This window comes from Protopterus annectens, chromosome 1.part2 (assembly GCF_019279795.1).
Source record: "Protopterus annectens isolate FY-2018-M chromosome 1.part2, PAN1.0, whole genome shotgun sequence".
In the NCBI taxonomy this organism is placed as follows: Eukaryota; Metazoa; Chordata; order Ceratodontiformes; family Protopteridae; genus Protopterus; species Protopterus annectens.
This window is the reverse complement of record NC_056727.1, coordinates 921,722,824-921,743,915: the sequence shown is the minus strand read 5'-3', so window position 1 is coordinate 921,743,915 and position 21,092 is coordinate 921,722,824. Positions and strand designations below refer to the sequence as shown.

General features: G+C 46.4%; 1 protein-coding gene across 1 annotated transcript in view; it reads left to right on the top strand.

The window, feature by feature from the left end:
• LOC122792422 (nuclear RNA export factor 1-like) overlaps nucleotides 1-21,092 on the top strand; it is a 1,378,427-nt gene that overhangs the window by 154,140 nt on the left and 1,203,195 nt on the right. Inside the window, exon 2 of the mRNA XM_044060210.1 lies at nucleotides 12,841-12,962. Within this exon, the coding sequence (XP_043916145.1) occupies nucleotides 12,886-12,962 (77 nt within the window). The 5' untranslated portion in view covers nucleotides 12,841-12,885. The remainder of the gene's footprint in view (nucleotides 1-12,840; nucleotides 12,963-21,092) is intronic.

Below are 21,092 nucleotides of genomic sequence, written 5' to 3'. Positions count from 1 at the left end.
AGGTTTTGTTGTTGATGTAGTCCATCAGTGTTTCGTTTATTTTAACCAGGTCTGTGTGCAGTTGCCTTATACTTTCCTCTAGATTACTGGAATTCATGTCTGGAACTTGCACTGATTTTTGCTGAATAGCTGTTGTACTTTTTCTAGTCAGTGTTTTTTCCTCACCTTTTGTAGCTGATTTTTTCAGGTCCTCTGTATTTCTTTTTTCTTGGCATCCAGACAGTGCACTTACTAGCTAGTTACTGAAATTTACCCAGAAACAGAAAAGTCTACTGGCCTTGTTTGCTGTGTTTTTGCTTTCACACTGGGAGAACTAGAATTAAGTTGTTACTCAGTGTGCAGCCATCTTGTAAATCCTTGTCTGCTTCCTTCTTATTTCAGAGGGTAAAATCAGCCAGTTTCCCTTTTCACGCTCGATTTAACCTATCCCATTTGGTATTACATTGACCATACCTATCTCATGGTCAATAATTAAGCAATAACCAACGACGTTGGTATGGTATATTAAGATTTACACATGGTTGGTGTGGTTTAATCACAAGGGCGAAGCCCGAGTGATTAAATAAAGCTAACCATGGGTAAATGTTAATATATCACACCACAGAGTCAGTTATTGCTATTATACAATGACATTATTTAAGGAAAAAAACATACTTTTCTTAAATAATGTGTTTATATAATGGAGCTGTGCTATCCTTCTGCAGCTGGTACATATCCTGTTGCCTTTTTTAATGTACTGCGCATGCGCACGCATACCCAGTACGCCAGTGCTTTGGAAAGGAAGCAACGGAGAAAAGAAGGTCTCTGTTGGTCCATTTTTCTTTTCTTTCTTCTTCCTTTTTTTTAAATAAATAAATAAATAAATGTTTTGGACAGTTTAGGGGTAGGAGAGAGACAGAATAGAGGAAGGTACGTGTCTTTAGTTTTGAATAACGTACCTGATTTTCCTAGTATTTTCTCCATCCTGTCTCTCTGCTATGTCTGGAGTCCGGATTTCAGATTTTATTTATTTTTGTAAAAAAAAAAAGTTAAAAGTTACAGTGTATACTAATGGAAAAAAGTACGGCGACCAGACCTTTTTCTGTTGGTATATGCTTGGATTTACAACAGGCACGCTTATTGGGCTTACCAATCAGCGTGCTTGTTTTGGAATATTAATGGCCAGTCATTGTATAATTATATATTACCACTAATGAGAATAACTGGGATCATACATTAGATAATTTGAAGGGAGTTCTGCATGGGGTAAAACATTTAGGAGCTCTGTCCAATAATAGTATGGAGGCAGTCCTGGGGTAAAGTTTCTGTTTGTTTCCCTCTGTAGATCCAAATTGCTCTTGAATATGAACAGGGAGTCTGTTCCAGAGAAGCTGTATCCTGTGTGAGATATACCTGTCCCTCCATACCATTCTGCTGATGTTGCAAAAGAGGTTTAGATCCCTAGAAGGAGTATTTCTGATGTCAGTTAGGTTGGTAGATGCTTTGTATGTCAGACACAGGTCACCTGTTAGCATTCTGTAGGATACCAAGTATAGTGACAGGGCTTTGAGTTGGTGTATGTTGGACATGTTGTGTATGCCTTGTATCCTTTTAGTAAGGTATTTCTGTTAGTGTTCCAGTTGTTTCATGTGTCTGGACAGATGCATGCCAAAGGGGGCATTATACTCAATGATTAGCCTAATGAGGGCAATGACATCCCTAGATCGAGATATAGTTCCCTTGTTTATTAGCTGTGTAGTACAGAGGGACTTTCTTATGACAATGGATACATGTTAGTCAAAAGTTAGGTCACGGTCCAGATAAGTTCCCAAATCCCGAACAGCTTGGTCAACTCTTAGGGGTATATTGTCAGTGTGGTAGTTCCCCAGAGTAGATGACTTTCCAAGGGATACAGTAATGCAGTTTCTGGCATTTAGTTTCAGTCCATGGTTTTGACACCAGTTATTTATTTTGGACAAACCTTCCTACAATCATCTACAAACTTAGTCATCCAGACCCCTTTGGTTTTGGCTTTTACTTCAGAGAAGTAGATGCCAAACAGGAGAGGTCCCTGCTCAGAAACTTGAGTGACTCTACTGGTAACTGGTCTCTGTGGGTGTATTTTGATTTTCTGTGTCCTGTCTCTTGAGTCATTTGACAATTCAGCAGGTGACATTGGGGTTTCTTCCCAGTTAATGTAGCTTTTCTACTATACCTGAATGGGAAATGGTATCAAAACTCTGGGTAGGTCTAGGTATTTGGTGTGTACCGTTTTTCCTTCATCCATTGCTTTGGTGACCTTTTCAAAACCCACCAGACTGAGTAAGCATGACCTTCCCTTGACGAATCCAAACTGAGACTGGTCTAGTATTTGAAGGTTCCCTATGCCCTAATTAATTAATTCCATTATAACTCATTCCATGGCTTTGCACATGAGGCTGATTAGACTTATGGGTGTATAATTGACTGGATCTGTGGTAGGTCCTCCCTTATGCAGAGGGAATGACTGCAGCTGTTCTTCATTTACTTGGTACAAAAACTGTATGGAGGCTGAGGTCGAACAGTATAACCATCACCCATTCAGGGTTAGTGTTTCTCTGGTTTTACACTATTTATGTGAGTTACTTCCCTGTGTTATATCTTACTTCTCCAGCAAAGTTCATTTATCGGACATTTCGCCATGCCTGCCCATGGATCCCACACTTTTGTGGCATTCTCATGTGAAAATATTTTTGAAAGATGTATTGCATAAGAGACCTCCAAGAAAACCAATGTCTCCACTTTGGGATCTTAATTTTGCATTAGAGAAACTAACTCTTGCTCCATTTGAACCAGCTGATCTGGCTGACTTGAGGTTCTGAACATGGAAATTGAATTTACTGATTGCTATGATCAATGCAAGAAGAGTATGTGAGTTGTAAGCTATTATGCTAGGCCAAACATATCTTATTTTCTACAGAAACAGGGTTTCTTTTTGCACTAATCCTTTTATGACTAAAGTAGTATCCATGTTTACGTTAATACAAACTATTTCATGTTCTTCCCTGAACCCAAAATTGGGGGGGGGGGGGTTACTTCAAATCTTGATTGTCCACAGATAACTCAGGTACTATTTTGGCAGAACAAAATCTTTCAGAACTTCTGATCAGTTGCTCATTTCTTGTGAAGGTAAGAAAAAAGGAGAACCTTTGTTAAGGCAGACTGTTTCCAAGTGGTTGTCCCAATCTATTACTTTTTGTTATCCTCACAATGACAAATCTATTCCAGGTAGGGTCAAGGCCCACTGTGTCATGACCTTGGCTTCATCTGTGACTTTTTGGAAATGGTTAGTCTCTAGAAATATTCTAGAAGCAGCAACTTGGTACCGTGTAAATACTTTTACAAAACACTGTAAGCTAGATTCTTTAGTCAAGTCTAGGTCAGGCTTTTTTAGAACCATTCACCAGGGCCTCCTGGACCTGTTCCCGTTCTCCTCCCAGCTGTTGTAAGCTGTGGTAATCTATCCACATAGCTTAGGCTACTGCAGAAGTGTTCAATATGATGAAGATAGTACAGTTGGGTAAGTAAACTTAACATAACAGTGGATGTTTAAATGTTTATCACTGATGCAGTAGCTGTTGCCTGCCTTCACCCCCTTGTTTTTTTTTTTTGGTGTGTGTATTTTTTACAATAGGATGTGGAAATTTGTTTTTTTTGTTGTTCCTAGCAATGTCCTCTAAGGTCGCAGCCTCTTTCTCTCGGTTGGCATGAAAACTCTGAAAGCCTTGGCACCCAAACCTGTCTTAGTTAGCTGAGCTTGAGCTGACTAATGGTTTGGAGGTGTTGAAGGTGCCCTGAAGCTTTGTAAGCTGGCCGGCTGTTATATTCTTGGTAGGATATAACCTACATAGCTAAGGCCACTGCAGCAGTAATCATTATATCTATTGTTATGGTAAGTTTTTTTACACAGCTGTATTTTTCCATAGAATGCATTTACAAAAGGATATGAAGTGTTTTATTTTTATTTATTTATTTTTATTTATTTAACATTTGGTGTTATGTGATCCTATCTCGCCTACATTCTGACTGATGGGTTCGGAGCCGATCCCTCGGCTCCGACTCGGCACGCTTATGCCAAAGAGCGAAGTCTCTTACTGGCTGAGCTTACCATATCCCAGGATGCACCACTACCAGTCCCCCAGATCTCGTTTGCCGCTAACAAGTGAAGACGTGGTCTCGAGCTGGCTGAGTTAAGTAGTGATTATTTCACTAGTTTTTCTGTCAGGATTTTCTTCATTCTCAACAAAAAGCTGTTTTAACAGCTATTCTTGTGTTTAGAGTGCGTTTGACAAAATTCACTTGGTGAATTCTTGTGTTGTGAGTGTGGACTAGGAGTACCTCTTGTCTGGAAAGGCCTTTCCCGGTCTTTTTATTTGTAGGTGACTTCGGTTCTGTTTCGGATCATTTTATATTTCTCTTCTTTAAGAAGAACTAGCAGAGAGAAATTATTCAAATTTACAGAGTTTGTGCTGTGTTTTGACTACAGAGTATTGCGAGTGATAACTGTAAGCCTATTCTAGGTGTGTCACCAGTGTTTCTTCCAGTTAGTTTTCTGAAATTTTCGATTATGTCTCAGAATCCTAGGCCTTCGGGCTTTAAGAAATGTGTAAAATGTAGCTTCAAAATGTCCATCACGGACGATCACTCGCTCTGTGTGTATTGCTTAGGGCAAAACATTTACAGGAATCATGTAGTGTATGTCACGCTTTTTCCTCAAGGGTCCTCCAGGAGAGGAAAAATAAATTAATTCTTAAGGGATTAATTAAACCTTCTTTCGAAGAAGCTTTGGCATCCTCTCCTTCTCCGCCCAAAGAAGGGCGTCGGCTCCGACCAGTCCGTCGGATCCGATCGCTAAGAAACAAAGGCAGGCCTCTCCTTCGGCTCCAAGGACTTCGGAGCCGAGGTCGGAACGGTCTGCCTCGATGCCACCAGTATCGACTCCTCTGGCTTCGGAGCCGATAGCTGGGGCATCGAGAGGCGGGTCATCTTCGTCGGCTCCACTGCTCTCGGGGCCGACAAAGGTTGCCCGCTCAGACACTTCCTCCTCGGCGCCGAAGTCCACCTCGGCACCGATGGAATCTGGTGTGTGTATTCCTTCGGCGCCGATAGTTGTCGAGTCTCCTCGGAGCCGGTCCCCTAGTCCTTTGGGGCCGTTGGAGAGGCCATCTCGAACCCGTTCTGTTTCCTCTCGGTCTTCGAGGATGTCAGATTCTGATATAGACAGGGTGCTCCAAAGACTGTTCCAGTCCCCAGTCTTCCAAAAATTTGTTTCGGTTCCGACCCAGTTGGCTTCGGAGCCGATGACCTTGGCCCACCCCATTGCCATTCCTCCTCCGACTGCTTCGGCTCCGTCGGAGCAGGTGCTGTCGGAGCCGGTGGAGATATCAGGGTCGGCTCCGACCCTTACTCCAACCCGGACCTTCGGGTCCGAGTTTGGTACGCGGACTTCTTCGGCTGGACCCGGGGGTGATGTTTCGGGGCCTATGCTTTCGGTTCCGAGCCTCCCCCTCGGTGCTTCGGCTGCGGGACTTCCGTTGGCTATCACGGCTCTGGGGACCGGACACTCCCAGGATTCTGGGGGTCCGGCTTTCAGAGCCATGAGGAGTGCCTTGGCCAAGTCCTCTTCGGCCATCTCTCCGGCTTTACCGGCACCTTCCCTGGGCGTGGAGACTGGGTCTTTGGCAGTTCCCCTGTCCGTAGTCAGCGGAGCCCCGGGGCCTGAGGTTACCCCCAGTGGGGGTTCCCCTCCTCCTGAGGGTTCTTCGGAGTTGTCTTCGGAGGAACCCCCAAGGAAGAGATCGTGCAAGAGGAAGCACGTGGACTCCCCCGAGTCTATTACATCAGACACTGATCTGGATGATGCAGAGGGGTCCCCGAAGTCGTCCTCGGATGATGTCTCATTTGCAGACATCTTAGAGATCCTCAAACAACGAGGCGGCTGGATATCCAAACCCCCCTCTGCTGACGAGTCAGTGCTCCTCAAGGCCTTTGGGGCTCAGCCCTCCGCCTCCTGGGTGTCTCCGCCCTTCGACGAGCTTCTGGATTTAGTTTGTCGAAGGGCGTGGGAACATCCAGATACCGTGGAACCAGTCCCTTCTCGTCCAAATAAATTTTTGTCTGCTCCCCCCGAGAAGGAGTTCCTCACTAAAGGAGTGGCTGTAGATGCCATGGTGGTGGCATCTGCTACACAACAGGACGTGGCAGAGGCTTCAACGTCCGTCCATCCTCCTAATAAGGAGTCTAGGAGTATGGACAGGTACGGGAAGCGCACCCTGACTTCAGTGGCCTTTACTTTAAGGTCTCTGAATTATTTGGCACATTTTACCAGGCTTCAGAGGGATCTGGTCAAGGAGTTGTCAGATTCCCTCGCGGGTAACCTACCTGAGCAGCTAGCCCAGTCGGTTAGCTCTCAGTTGGCTATCCTTATGTCAATTTCTAACTCGTCCATGAGGCTCATTTCCTATGCGGCCGAAGGGGCGGGTAGAGCGGCAGGCACAGGCGTGGCTCACGGAGACAAGCCTGGCTCCGCTGTGTCAGTTCGGAGGCCTTCAAGTCTTCCTTCACGACGCTCCCTTTGATGGGTCCTCATTGTTTGGACCCAAGGTTAAAGACACCCTTACCCGCTGTGAGCAGGAGGGAAAAACTTTATCTGCCGTAGGTGCCCGTTATTCCACTCCCTTCGGCCTTACCCCAAGGCTAAAGGAGGGGGTAAAATGTGGTTCCGCAAATCTTGCAAGTTTTTCTCCCAACAGCAGGAAGATTCCCCTTCCAGAGGCAGAGGACGGGGAAATTTTTCAGGGAGACGCCGTCCCAGAGGCGGCAGAGGGCCCCGCAATTCTGGAGACCGCGAGTCCTTTCGTGGCTCTTCAGCCTCCCACACGTCATGAGGGATTGCCCGGCTGTGCTGCTCCGGAGCCAGTCGGGTGTCGCTTTGCCAAGCACCTAAAAGCCTGGGAGTCAATCACTCAGGACAGATGGGTGCTTCGGATCATTGCCGGAGGTTACACCATCCCATTCACATACTCGCCCCCACCGTCCAAAAGAATCCCGGACCCACCACCCAGTCAAAGGGAAATGGCAGCCGCAGAAGCTTTAAAGCTGCTAGAAAAAGGAGTCATCCAACCGGTCCCCACAGACCAGATCGGATCAGGAAATTACTCCAGGTTCTTTTAGTGCCAAAAGACAGGGGACCTGGGACCATTATTGGATCTCAGCAGACTGAACCAATCCGTCACGAAATCCAAATCCGAATGGTCACGTTACAATCCATTCTCCCATTGTTGGAGAAGGATGTTTGGATGTGCTCCATAGACCTCAAGGACGCCTATTATCACATACCGATACATCAGGCGTCCAGGAGGTATCTGCGCTTCAGCCTGGGAGTCAGTCATTACCAATTTTGCGCTCTGCCCTTTGGTCTCACCACAGCCCCCAGGGTGTTCACCAAGTGTTTGGCAGTAGTGACGGCTCACCTGAGAAGTCTTGGATTCCAAGTGTTTCCCTATCTCGACGACTGGCTCCTGACTGCCACCACCAGGCATCTACTAATGGACAACCTCAAAGCCACCATCTCCCTGGGTATTACCCTAGGGATTACATTCAATTGGTCAAAGTCTGTCTTGCTGCCCTCTCAACGCATAAAGTTTATAGGAGCAGAGATAGACTCAAGATTGATGCGCGTCTTTCTTCCTGCCGAAAGGATCCAAACTTTACAGGGCCAAGTTCAAGCTCTGATCTCGAGATCCAAAGCCCCAGCCAGGATGGTTCTACAAGTTTTAGGCTCAATGTCTGCCACGGTTCTTTTGGTTCCTCTGGCAAGATTACACATGAGGATTCTTCAGTGGCTATTGTCAACTCAATGGTCTTTTCAGGATCTTCCCCTCAATCATCACATCATGATTACGGAAATATGCAAAAGGGACCTTCGCTGGTGGCTTCAGACATCCAATTTGGATCAAGGAAAACCCTTTGTTCTCCCCTCTCCAGTGGTTACCCTGACGACAGATGCCTCCCAGATAGGGTGGGGGGGCATTGTCTGGGCAGGCTAGTTCAGGGCTCCTGGCTTCCAGACGAAGCTCTTCTCCACATCAACGTGTTGGAGATGAGGGCTGTACTTCTATCCCTACAAGCCTTACACAAGTTTCTTCCTCAGGGCATCATCGCCATCCACACAGACAACATGTCGGTGGTTTGGTATCTGAACAAACAAGGAGGGACCAGATCTTACCCCCTTTGCAGAGAGGCCATGAGAATGTGGGAATGGGCTGTAGCTACCAACCGCTTCTTGGTAGCGACCCACATTCCGGGAAAGTCAAATATATTGGCAGACAAATTGAGCAGGACAATTCTCTCTCCTCACGAGTGGTCTCTAAACCACACAGTAGCAGCTCAGGTTTTCAGGAGATGGGGGACGCCGTGCTGCGACCTATTTGCAACTCCACTAAACACCAAGTGCCAAAGGTTCTTCTCCTTGATCCCACATCAGGGAGTACCAGCCATGGATGCTCTAGCACAACCTTGGCCAACAGGGCTACTTTATGCCTTTCCTCCAATTCCGCTTCTTCCCAGAGTTATTCAACATGCTTCTCAACTGGGGTCTTCAATGATACTGTATGGCCCGTACTGGCCTCGTCAGGTATGGTTTCCCTACCTGAAGAAGCATGCAGTGGACGATCCGTGGACTTTAGACCTAATTCCGGACTTGCTAATCCATCAGTCGGGACATCGGCATCAGTCCCTTCAATCTTTGAAATTGACAGCTTGGCTCCTCCACTTCCGACTTTAGTTAGAAGGCACACACTAGACCCGGAAGTTGTTCACATTTTATCTTCGGCCCACAAACCCACCACTAACAAATTGTACCTTAGTAAGTGGAAGAGGTTTGCTATCTGGGCTCAACTCAAGGGCTTAGACCCTATAACTGCTCCTGTCCCAGAGGTCTTGAAATTCTTAACATCCCTGTTTAATCAGGGATCTTCTGTCTCAACTATTAAAATCCAACTAGCGGCTATCTCTAAATTCCACGAATCCATGGATCCTCCTTTGATGAGCAGCAGACTATGCAAAACTTTCATTAAAGGTGCAAGCCTATTAAGACCCCCAATTTTTCATCCTGCACCTCCGTGGGATCTTGATTTGGTGCTTCGCGCATTAACATCGTCCCCTTTCGAACCGGCTGCTACATGCGAGTTAAAATATCTGTCTTGGAAAACTGCCTTCTTAGTTGCAATTACTTCGGCAAGAAGAGTTTCAGAGCTTCAAGCCCTGTCTATTAAGCCACCGTACTTGATTTTCCACAAGGATAGAGTATCACTTAGGCCTAATCCATCCTTTGTCCCAAAGGTCTGTTCTAGTTTCTGCCTCCAACAATCTCTAGAGCTACCGGTTTTCTTCCCAAAATTCTCCAATGAAGCAGAATACACTCTTCATAAATTGGATGTTCACAGGCAATTACGCTTCTATTTAGACAGGACTCAGCAACTTCGTAAGTCAGACCAGTTGTTTGTGTCCTTCTCAGATAATAAACTGGGCCAAACCATCACAAAAGCTACTATCTCAAAATGGATCAGAGATTGCATAACTCAGGCTTATTCTTCTTAAATAAGCAACTTACAACATCTATCAAGGCTCATTCTACCAGAGCTATGGCTACTTCTATAGCTTTTCATTCCAAGCTTGCTATATCGAAATCTGTGCTGCGGCTACTTGGTCCAATCCGCACACTTTCATTTCCCACTACAAATTGGATGTGGCATCTAAAGGACGAGCTTCATTTGGTTCCACGGTACTCAGGAGTGTTTTCCAGTGAGCCACCCAGGATTCAGGTGCTAGGGACGCTGTCCCATCAGTCAGAATGTAGGCGAGATAGGATCACATAACATCTTTTAGTTATGTACTCACCATAACTTCAGATGTTTGGGATCCATCTCGCCCACATTCCTAATACCCACCCTCCTTTCCCCTGCCTTGGAGATCAGAAGAGATTGAACGGTTTTGAGTTCTACTGTTTTATCTTGTTTCATCTGACGATGTTATATAAGCAGGGTATGCATGTGTGCATGTATGCGGACAAACTAGATCTGGGGGACTGGTAGTGGTGCATCCTGGGATATGGTAAGCTCAGCCAGTAAGAGACTTCGCTCTTTGGCATAAGCGTGCCGAGTCGGAGCCGAGGGATCGGCTCCGAACCCATCAGTCAGAATGTAGGCGAGATGGATCCCAAACATCTGAAGTTATGGTGAGTACATAACTAAAAGTTAACCGGGAAAGTATGACTTGGAACAAAGCCGATTTTCAGTGGAGGCCCGGGAGAAACTTGAATGTGAGGCAATTAATAACTGAAATGTAATCATCTGTGAATTACCAGGGCAGGGAAGGAGGAGTTATTGTGGGGGATCTGACAACAGGAACTGGTCTGGGATACATGAAGTGTGTGTGTGTTTTACTGTGTTCTTATATGTACGAGAGTGGCAGAGCCAGTTGCCTCTGCCTCCATGATGTGGCTGCCAACACACTTATGCACTGTGGTGAGTGTTGATCTGCACTTTGTGGTAGATTCTGCACTGTTGTGATTTGGACACATGCAGATTAGCCCATTATGAGGTCTTTTCTCATTGCAAATAATTTGTCTCTGAATCACAGAATACAGCATCATGGGAGCAGAGCCTTTTTAGCGTATCTGTTTGGCCTGAGCTGGACCTGTAAATGAATCACTGAACAACTGTTTTAGACCAAGTAAAGCTATAATAGCATGGTGTGTGTCTCTGTGTGTGCACATGTGTGTTTGTATATGTGTTTTGGTGCTGAATTACATCTCTTTTGAAATTGTGCATAAACAAGTGCTTGACTACTGTTTAAATTGCAAAATGAAGTAGCTGTCCAAAAATACTAATTGTTGATTTCATTAGTTTTGAAAATAAATAATTATGAATATAAATCTAGTTACAGCTGCATTATTAAAAAAAGGTTTGTTCTGTCTGTTGCTTGGAGAGCAGAGTGATTCTTCTGTCTCTTTAGCATGTTGTGCAGATACAACTGAGGGTGCTTTTCCGTTATCTGGGCAACACTTGTAATGAGCGGTTTGTGCGCTTGGAATCTTAGCAAACACTCACAATTGCTGTTGTGATTTGGACTTTATATCATGCTGTAATCCTTTTTTTTTTATTTGCAGTGTTGCTACAGTTCTCCAAACAAACCATACCTTGTTCTATGGAATATATATTAAAACAGTAGCATGGCGCACTCATATTCACAGCCATAGTCTTGCGTTCTTTTTTTTTTTTTATGAAAGTTTTGGAAGATTTCATCTTTTACACTGCAGAAATATATTGTTTAACTCATGTATAATGAAAAATGACCAATTTTATTTCCTGCAGTACAAAGTTGTGTGAAGATATATACTTACAGCCGAACATAACTTTATATTTACCAACCTTTAAAATGTCACAATGCGCAATTTGCGTAGATAAAAAAAAAATCGTAGTATGTCACGGCATATGTCCACCATCTAGCATCCAAGTATTCAAAAGAAAATCACAGTCCATATAACTTAATTGTGCGTCATCTTAGCAGAAAGAACAAGCAAATGGGTATTTAAGTGCACGGTTTTGAAACATTTAAGTAGACGTTAACGTTCAGTCTAGATTTGTCCAGAATTAGGGGCAGGCCAATAAAGCCAAATGGATGCGTGTTTCAGTTTTTCTTTTACTGATCTCATCAGCACATCATAAATTGATAGTTTGGCTAGGTTTTAGAAACATTATTTTATTTTTACATTTCTTTACCGGGATAGCCCGACTGGGTGGAAGCCCATGTGTTACTCCAATAACGGAAAAGTACCCAACTGAGTTACATGAACACATGCATAAAAATGAGGGATAATATAATGCCACAGTTTGACTAGTAGCAACTGACTTACTTCAGTTCACACCGGATGTCTTTATTAAAATATTATTAACCTAAAACAGTTACATTTAATCATATAAATATCCTTTGCTGAATTAATGACCTGTTGTCATGGAATAAACAGCCACTTAAAGAACTGAGCATTCTAGAAATACTCCACAATTCCTGATACTCCGCTCCTGTCAGGTAGTAACTATTAAATGTGCATTAATTGTGTAGTATCAGGGTCAAAACGGAGTGGACACAGGTCTTTATATTTTTAATGCTTGTCATCAAAAATGTATTGTTGTTCCTCCATAAACATTTTCTCTGGTGTATGAAATTTAGTAGAGGGCAATGCCATGATGCTATGTAGTGGAAATGCTTACTGGTTGCTCCTTGATTTTATTGCTGTGTTCATATGTTATTGTAACAATTCTTTCATAGGTTCATAGGTAGGTACTAGGCTATTAGCCCTTGGGCCTATATAAGCCTAGCCAAAAAGGTACCCTGGCTTTTGCCACCCAAGAAAATTATTTTCCTGTGCCCCTGTCGAGCAGAGCCACAGAAGTGATCCCTGGGGTGAATTTCCTAGTTCCCATCCAATCATCAAGATTTTTCTTGAAGAGTGCGAAATTGTTTCCAAAATGAATATTAGCTGCCTGAAATCATCCTTGTAGAAATAGAAAACATTAATAAAACAGCCCTAAATCACTGAATGTATTTATTTAAAATATTTTAGTAAGGTGATATGAAATGGATTGTTGAAAACAGAAAATGCTTTGTTCCCTTTTTGCCAGGTATCTGCAAAAGTTATGCTGTATAACAGTGCATGATGATTCCTGATACATCATACAAGATAACTAACAAAAATGAAAAATAAAATGTGTGTGTTTGTTTTAGATCTGTTCATAGAATGTATTTATTTTTCTTGTGCAGATTATTATTCTGGTACAGTACAGACACCTGCTGTTTGACACAGTAATGGAGAAACATACGTTTGTGCAAAGTTACGAGGAACAGTGTCTGCCGAAATTTTGTAGTCGATTACATAGACGATAGTAAGTTCAAATTGTTAAATTTCTTCAGTAAGAATACAAATACTTGTTGGGGAAATCTTAGCTCACTTAGGTTCTTTAGTTTCACAGTTAACACTTACTCATTTTTACAGAAAACACTACTGGCCAATCTTGTGTGTGTTATATTGTTGGGGTCTGGCGATTAATTCATAAAGTTAAAACATTTGTAGTAATTTGTGGGTGTTAAAACATACAGATGAACTGTGCTCAACATGTGTGGTCTGCACATCATTTGGTTCACATGTGCCCAAAGACCTTATTAACTGGATTATACAAGTACTTTGAATATTATTAACAGCACCCTTGGAATAGTAGTAGTTGTTTAACTGCAAGCAGAACATCGACTGTTTGCTGGTGAGATGTCTCTCCCTCTACCCAGCAGTATGGCAGGCTATCACATAAGACAAATTGGTATGAGGGATAATGTCTAGAGGTTATTCCTTTGCATTTTTCATAACACCTCCCCAGTCCAGCAGTCTGCTGACAGACATTGCACCCAGTCAGGCACAAACTGCAGAAAAAGAGTTTCTCTTCTTGCCAAAAGAGACATCCAAGAGATCCCACTAGACCAGAGAGGGTCAGGATTTTATTCCAGGTTGTTTTTGATCCCAAAGAAAATTCAGGAACTAATGCCTATTCTGGACCACAGCATCCTAAGCAAGTATGTACGGAAGACCCCATTCATAATGATCATGGTGCAGTTGATGAATGGGTATGCTTCCTGGATTGCCAAGACACTTACTACACATCAAGATTGCAAAAAAATCTAAGAGATTCCCACACTTGTGACTAGGAGGCAGTAATTATCGATTCAGAATCTTACCATTTGGCCTCACCACAGCCTCCAGGGTGTTCACCAAATGTATGGCTGTTGTAGCAGCTCCTCTATGGCTTTTGGGATAAAAAGGTTTCTCATACGTAGATGACTAGCTCTTGTCTGCCCCCTTGGTAGAGTCTTTTCTAGAAATCAAGGGCTGCTTTTTCAAACTTTGCCAATACCTTGGAATTTCAGTGAGGCCACAGAAGTCCAACTTTCAACCAGCTCAGAAATTCACCTTTATATGGTGTCATAGAGACACCACTCTTGTCTATAATTTCACTTCCACTAGACAGACTTCTGACCATGCATTCAGCATCCATTCTCTACTTCTCAGCCTCTCTTGTCCAGCAGACTTAGTTCTGAGTGTTAGGACTGATGGCATCATTGATCCTAATGGTATACCTTGCTCATTTCCACTTGAGGATCGTGCATGGGCTTTGACAAACACAATGGTCACAGCTCCTACATCCTGTCTTTGAAATTGTCGTCTTTACAGATTCATACAGAAAGCACCAGAAGTGGTGGTTACAATCTCCAGTGGTACACTCAGGCAGTTCTTTCCTTCCTCCCTCTCCAGTAGCGACAGTAAGCATGAGTGCATCTTTCCTTGGTTGGGGCCATTACGAAGGGAGAATGGTTTAATGGGCAGACAATGAAGCCAGTATTCCTGGAAATGTCTTGGAGTTGAGGGCAGTCCTCCTGGTATCCCACGAGCTTCATGACTACCTTCCACAGGGTGTGATATCTATCCAGACAGCAGTATGACAGTAGTTTGATACATCAGCAAGCAAGGAGGAATCAGAGCTTATCCTTTACATAGGGAAGCAGTGGAAATTTGGCAGTGAGCAATAGCCTTGCACTGCTTTCTTGTAGCAACACATATCCCAGGAGTGCGGACTTGCCTTGTGGATAGGCTTAGCAGAGATCTTCTCATGCCGCATAAGTGCTCCCTCAGTCCAGCAATAGCCAGACAGATATTCAGTCGCTGAAACAGTTCTTGCTGTGATCAGTTTGCCACCCTCTACACTACTATATGCCAACGTCATGATTCCCCCCCTCTGGGACAGTCACAGTGGAGCCCTGTGTCACAGCAAGGGTCCCCCTAGGCTTCTATACACTTATCCACTTCTATCCTTAATACTCAGATTCCTGCAGAAAGCAATAAGGTACAAGGCAACTGTCATCCTCATAGCCCCCTTCTGTCCCAGACAGCTATGGTTTCCCTTTCTAAGGCCTCATCTTGAGGAGCCTCCTTGGCGCTTGGATCTGGCTCAGGGTCTGATTTCACATCCCTCAGTGAAACCTCACCCGGACATACACAGTCTGAAACTAGTTGCTTAGTTTCTTCATTTGCACAGATGGTCAGTGACAATTCCCACTCTCTGAAGGTAGTTAGGATAATAATGACTTCTCAAAAAGATTCTACCGGTAGGATTTATTTCATTTAATGGAAGAGATTTATAACCTGGGCTTGCCCACAGAACATTGACCCATTTTCGGTCCCAGTTTCAAACATTCTACATTTTTTTGCCTTCTTCTTTGATTTGGGTGCTAGTTTTTCCACAATTAAAGTCCACTTGACTGCTATCTCCAGTTTCCATGTTGGCTTTCAGGAGTGCTTACTAGCTTCACACAAGCTCTGTAAAGCCTTTCCTAAGGAAGCCTTCTTACTAAGACCCCCAGTTTTAACATGTATTCAGCTATTTTTTTCTCACAGAATAACCAATAAGTGCAACTTATTCACCTTCTGTTATTGAATTCCTCACTTGAGAGAGACTGCTCCATGAATCCAGCCACAGCCGCTGAATTGAAAAAATGCTTTTCTATATTCAATCTTAAGTTACGGTTCCTATTTATTCACATTGTGTATGTTTGATTGTGCGATGGTCCTTTTCCTAAAAGATAAATCCTTTATAAACTTTATTGATTTTGTTATAATATAGCACTTGTACATGACTTCCACCCTTTCTTCAAGAGGTATATGAGACAAGTATGGTTGCACAGATGGTGTTTTCAAAGCTGAATGCAGTGTCCCATATGGGATTCTCAGCAGTTGTTAGTGCAGAGGAATAATAATCTTCCACTTTGTTTGGGTGATGTCTTCCTGAATATCCTGATACCCCCCCATGTTTTATGTCATTGTAATAATTTTCAAAATGGAAGTAATCTAAAGTGAACACTCAGGGTCTCTTTTCTCAGTTTTCATAAACATATCGGATCCGAGCCGGCAGTTTCCAACAGCAGAGATCCGAGCTCCTCCCCTTACCCATAATCCCCTGCCAACCCTACCTGACCTCAGATCTAGTTTGCCGCGGTTGAAGCCAGCAGCTTGATCCTTGAGTTCCAGGCGTTAGTCAAGACTTGAGAGAAAATTTTGATCTTTTCTTTACATTTTCTGTTATAAAAGAGTGTTGCGTGTGTGTTTAGCTTCCCCTTAAAGTTTTTCTCTTCAGATTTAATTTTAGCTTAATTCCTCCCCCTCCCTCGTTAGAGCGTTAGGGCGTGTGTGTGTGTGTGTGTGTGTGTGTGTGTGTGTGTGTGTGTGTGTGTGTGTGTGTGTGTGTGTGTGTGTGTGGTTGGGGCCTAGTGTGTGTGTCTTTCTTTCCAGTAATGTCTGAGGCCCCAAAGACATTTTTTTCTAAATGTACCGAGTGTGGCCATAAGCTATCCCCAGCGGATGGCCACACTTGGTGCGTGTTGTGCCTTGGGGTTGAACACCTCTCCTCTGGATGTGCTATTTGCGTGGCGTTCAACCCCAGGGCACTTAAGGACTGGAGGTCGAAGTTGATTCTGGCGGGACTTCTGCCCCCGGACTCGGCTCCGACCTCCGGTCCCCCCATGGCGCCTGCCGCAGCTGCGGCAGTACCCATGACTGCTTCCCTTCCCCTGGCCGGGACTCAACCTCCCACCTCGGGCCAGGAGGTTAGGGAAGCCAGAAAAGAGAAGCGCAGGGAGAAGCACCACAAGCGGCGGGCCGAGGCCTCTACATCGGCCCTGCCAGCTAAGCGGGCTTCTCCCTCCAAGACCTCGGAGCCTTCTCCTTCTCGGCTCCGGTCACCTTGCTTCTTACCGGGGCCAGAGGAGGCCCGATCTCCCTCAAGGTCATCGAGGCGGCATTCCCGTCCCGCCTCGGTGGCCTCCTCTAGGTCTACTAAAAGCCTAACGGATGTAGATTTGGACTGGATGATGAGAAGATTCCTCCAGGCCCAACTGCAGATGGGAGTGCTCTTGCCTCCTCCCCCCCCCCCTCCGGGGGGGAGCTCGACCCCTTTTTTCGCCCCAATCGCTCCTTCTCCAACCCGCTTCCCGGGTTTGGAGTCCTCGGAGCCGAGCGGCGTTGGACCTGGGGGTGTGTTGGCGCTGGTAGTATCGGGGTACTTTGGCGCCAACAGCGCCCTCGAGTCTGTCGGGACCCTTTTTGGTGGATCCGAGCTCTTGGAGCCGAGAGCTGAGCTTCGGATCCAAGGGTGTCATTCTGCCTTCGGCTCCGTCAGGTCGGAGCATACTGGCCCGTCGGATCCGATAGCATCGGCGCCGGCCCCAATCCGCTCGTCGGATCCAAGGGAGGGTTTGCTCTCGGATCCCAGAGAGAGCAGCTTTCCTTCGGCTTTTGACGTGGTGGAGAGGGCTCTGTTGAGGGATTCCAGGCCCCCGGCCACAGCTACGGCTCTGCCCCACACTCCCTCTCAGTTGGCTTCGGCTTCCATCACCCGGCCCCAGGGACAGCTTGCTCTAACGTCCCAGGTAGTTCCCTTGTTGGGACATGATGAGCCTGGTGAGGCCTCCTCGGACAGCCCCCCGGAGGAGGTCCCTCACAAGCGCAAGTGCAAAAGGAGGCACTTGGACTCCCCTGAGTCCTTAACCGAGGACACAGATTTGGAGGAAGGGGAAGGCTCCCCAAGGTCACCCCCGAAGACGTCTCCTTCGGAGACATCATGGAGATGCTCAGGATAAGGTGAGGGTGGCCCACCCCAAAGCCTACCTCGGACAAATCTGTGTTCCTGGAGGTGTTTGAAGCAGGCCCGTCTACCTCTTGGGTGTCCCCTCCAGCAGACCCCCTGGTAGACCTGATCATTACCAGGGCGTGGAAGGAGCTGGACACTGTGGAGACTGTCCCGAAGAGACCTGATAGGATACTCAGTCCCCCCTCCGACAGAGTGCACTGGAGTAAGGAATCCCCGGTAAATGCCATGTTGGTGGTGGCAGCCACCAAGAGGGAACTGGCTTAAGAAAGTCCCTCGGTCCATCCTCTTAGCAAGGAGTCTCGGGTGATGGACCGTCTTGGGAAGCGAGTCTTCAGTTCATCTACCTTCTCGGTAATGTCACTGAACTACATGGCACATGTCATACGGCTCCAGCGAGACCTTATTAAAGAGTACGCTGGGTCGCCCCCGGAGTCCATTTCGGCGGAGGACAAGCAGGTGTATTCTGCCCGTATGGCCACTCTTCGGTCGATTTCTAATACCTCTATGCGGCTACTATCCCATGCTGCGGAAGGAGCCGCTAGAGCTAGCAGAGTGGGCATCGTCATGAGGTGACAGGCGTGGCTCCGACACTGTGATTTCGTGGAACCCTTTAAGGCGTCTTTCGCTAATGCCCCATTCGATGGTTCTGCCCTCTTTGGCAAAACCGTACGCGAAACGTTAGTCCAGAGCGAGAAGGACGGGAAGACGTCTGTTGGAGTCCACTTCTCTGCTCCCCAGAGGTCTTTCTCCAAGAATCAAAAGGGACAGAAGAAGATGTGGTTCTGGAAGTCGCAACAGTCCCGTGACGCTCCGGACACCCAGCCCTTCTGAGGCAGAGGAGGACAGGGTGGATGCCGCCCTAGGGACAGAGGGGGTCAGAGGAGTTTTGGGTCCAGAGAATCGTTCTCTGATCGGCCTTTGTAGCAACCCTGAGGGGTTACCCGACTGCTCCACTCTGGAGGCAGTCGGGGGTGTTTTTCGAGGCACCTGGCAGCTTGGGAGTCCATCACGACAGATCGCTGGGTGCTTCATATCATATCCAGAGGTTACCAAATCCCATTTCTTCATCCCCCTCACAATCCCAGATTCCTCCCCGATGCCCCCTCCCCCCGATCGGAGGGAGGCCGTGGCTGCAAAAGTCCAGCAGCTGCTAGAAAAAAGAGCCATTCAGCACATCCCCCCAGACCAGTTCAGATTGGGCTTTTACTCCAGGTTCTTCTTGGTGCCAAAAAGACGGGGGACTTAAGGCCAATCCTCGATCTATCCCTCTTGAACCTGTCAGTAACCAAGGAAAAGTTCCAGATGGTCACACTTCAATCCATTCTCCTCCTCTTGCAGGAGAACGACTGGATGTGCTGTATAGACCTCAAGGATGCGTACTACCACATCTTGATGGACAGATGCTCCAGGAGGTTCCTTCGTTTCCGGCTAGGAGCCAGCCATTACCAATTCAGGGTCCTTCCCTTTGGTCTCACCACAGCCCCCAGGGTGTTTACCAATGTTTTGTCAGTGATAGCGGCCCACCTGAGACTCAGGTCTTCCCCTACCTGGACGACTGGCTCCTGACCGCCCCCACAAGGCATCTACTCTGCGTGGCCAGGGACTCTTTCCTTCGTCTAGCGCCCCGGCTGGGGATCACAGTCAATGTAGAAAAATCTTCCCTTCTGCCGACACAAATCATAGACTTCATCGGGGCCAGATTGGATACAAGCCAACTCCTAGCCCTCTTGACTTCAGACCAGCTTCAAACTTTGAGACTCCATGTGCGGGCCATTCTTCAATCCCCAGCTCCTTCAGCAGCGTTGGTCCTGAGGGCCCTAGGGTCGATGGCGGCTGCCATCAACTTGCTGCCCATGGCGCGTTTGAACATGAGGGTCTTGCAGTGGACCGTCCAAGTCCAATGGTCCTTCCTGCATTACTCTCTGAACCATCCCATTCGCCTCAGCAGGGTTTGCAGGAAGGCCCTTCTGTGGTGGCTCCAGTCCCCGGACCTGCTCAAAGGTCAGCCCTTTGCTATGCCCCATCCCCTAACCACAGTGACCACGGACGCCTCTCACCTTGGATGGTGGGGCATTGTCTAGGCAGGACAGTCCAAGGCACGTGGAACCACACGGAGACCTTGCTGCATATCAGTGTCCTAGAAATGAGGGCGGTGCTGTTGGTGTTGCAAGCACTCCAGAGCCTTCTTCCCGTTGGTACTATTGCAGTACAGACGGACAACATGTCGGTAGTCTGGTGTATCAACAAACAAGGTGGAATCAGGTCCTATCCACTTTGCCGAGAGGCCATGAGAGTGTGGGAATGGGCGATCTCCACCAACCGCTTTCTCATAGCGACGCACATTCTGGGACTGTCCAACATCGTTGCGGACAAACTGAGCCGCACGATTGTCTCGCTGTACAAGTGGTCTCTGAATCCTGAAGTAGCGAAACAAATATTCTCCAAATGGGGACAACCTTGTTGCGATCTTTTCGCTTCTCCCTCAAACATGGAATGAAACGACTACTTCGCTCTAATTCCCCCACCCGGGGAATCCCCTCGAGACGCTCTGGTACATGCTTGGCCGCCCGGTCTCCTCTATGCTTACCCTCCTCTTCCTCTAATGCTGAAGTTCTTACAGAAAGCCAGACGGCTGGGGAGCAGAATAATCCTCATTGCCCCATTCTGGCCTCGTCAGGCTTGGTTCCCTTATCTATGGTCTCATCTAAGGAATCCTCCCTAGATTCTGGATCCCATTCCGTATCTGATCTCGCACCCGTTAGACCTCCCGACCCCAAATCTGGACGATCTGAAGCTCACGGCTTGGTTGCTCCAGTTCCACTCCTAGCTAGGACTCCCGGTATCTCTTCCCCGGTCAAAGCTATCTTAGTGGCGGCCCACAAGCCGTCTACTAGAAGGCTTTATGATAGCAAATGGAAATGGTTTTCTATTTGGGCAGAGCAACAAAACTTAGACCCCTTTACGGCTCCGTTGCCTGCGGTGTTAGACTTTTTGTCAGGATTTTTTTACCAAGCAGCCAGCTCGTCCACGGTCAGAGTTCAGCTGGCAGCAATTTCGCATTATCATGTGGGGAGTGACCTAGGCCCTTTGATCTCAACCATATTGTGTAAGGCCTTTTTGAAGGGTACCTTCCTACTAAGACCCCCGGTGAAGGATGTAGTCCCTCCTTGGGATTTAGTGCTTGTGCTCCAGGCTTTGACAGCTCCTCCCATTGAGCCTGCAGCTTCAGGGGATCTTAAACTATTATCCTGGAAAACAGCATTTCTCGTCGCTATCACTTCGGCCAGAAGGGTTTCTGAGCTACAAGCCCTTTCCGCCAAGCCACCG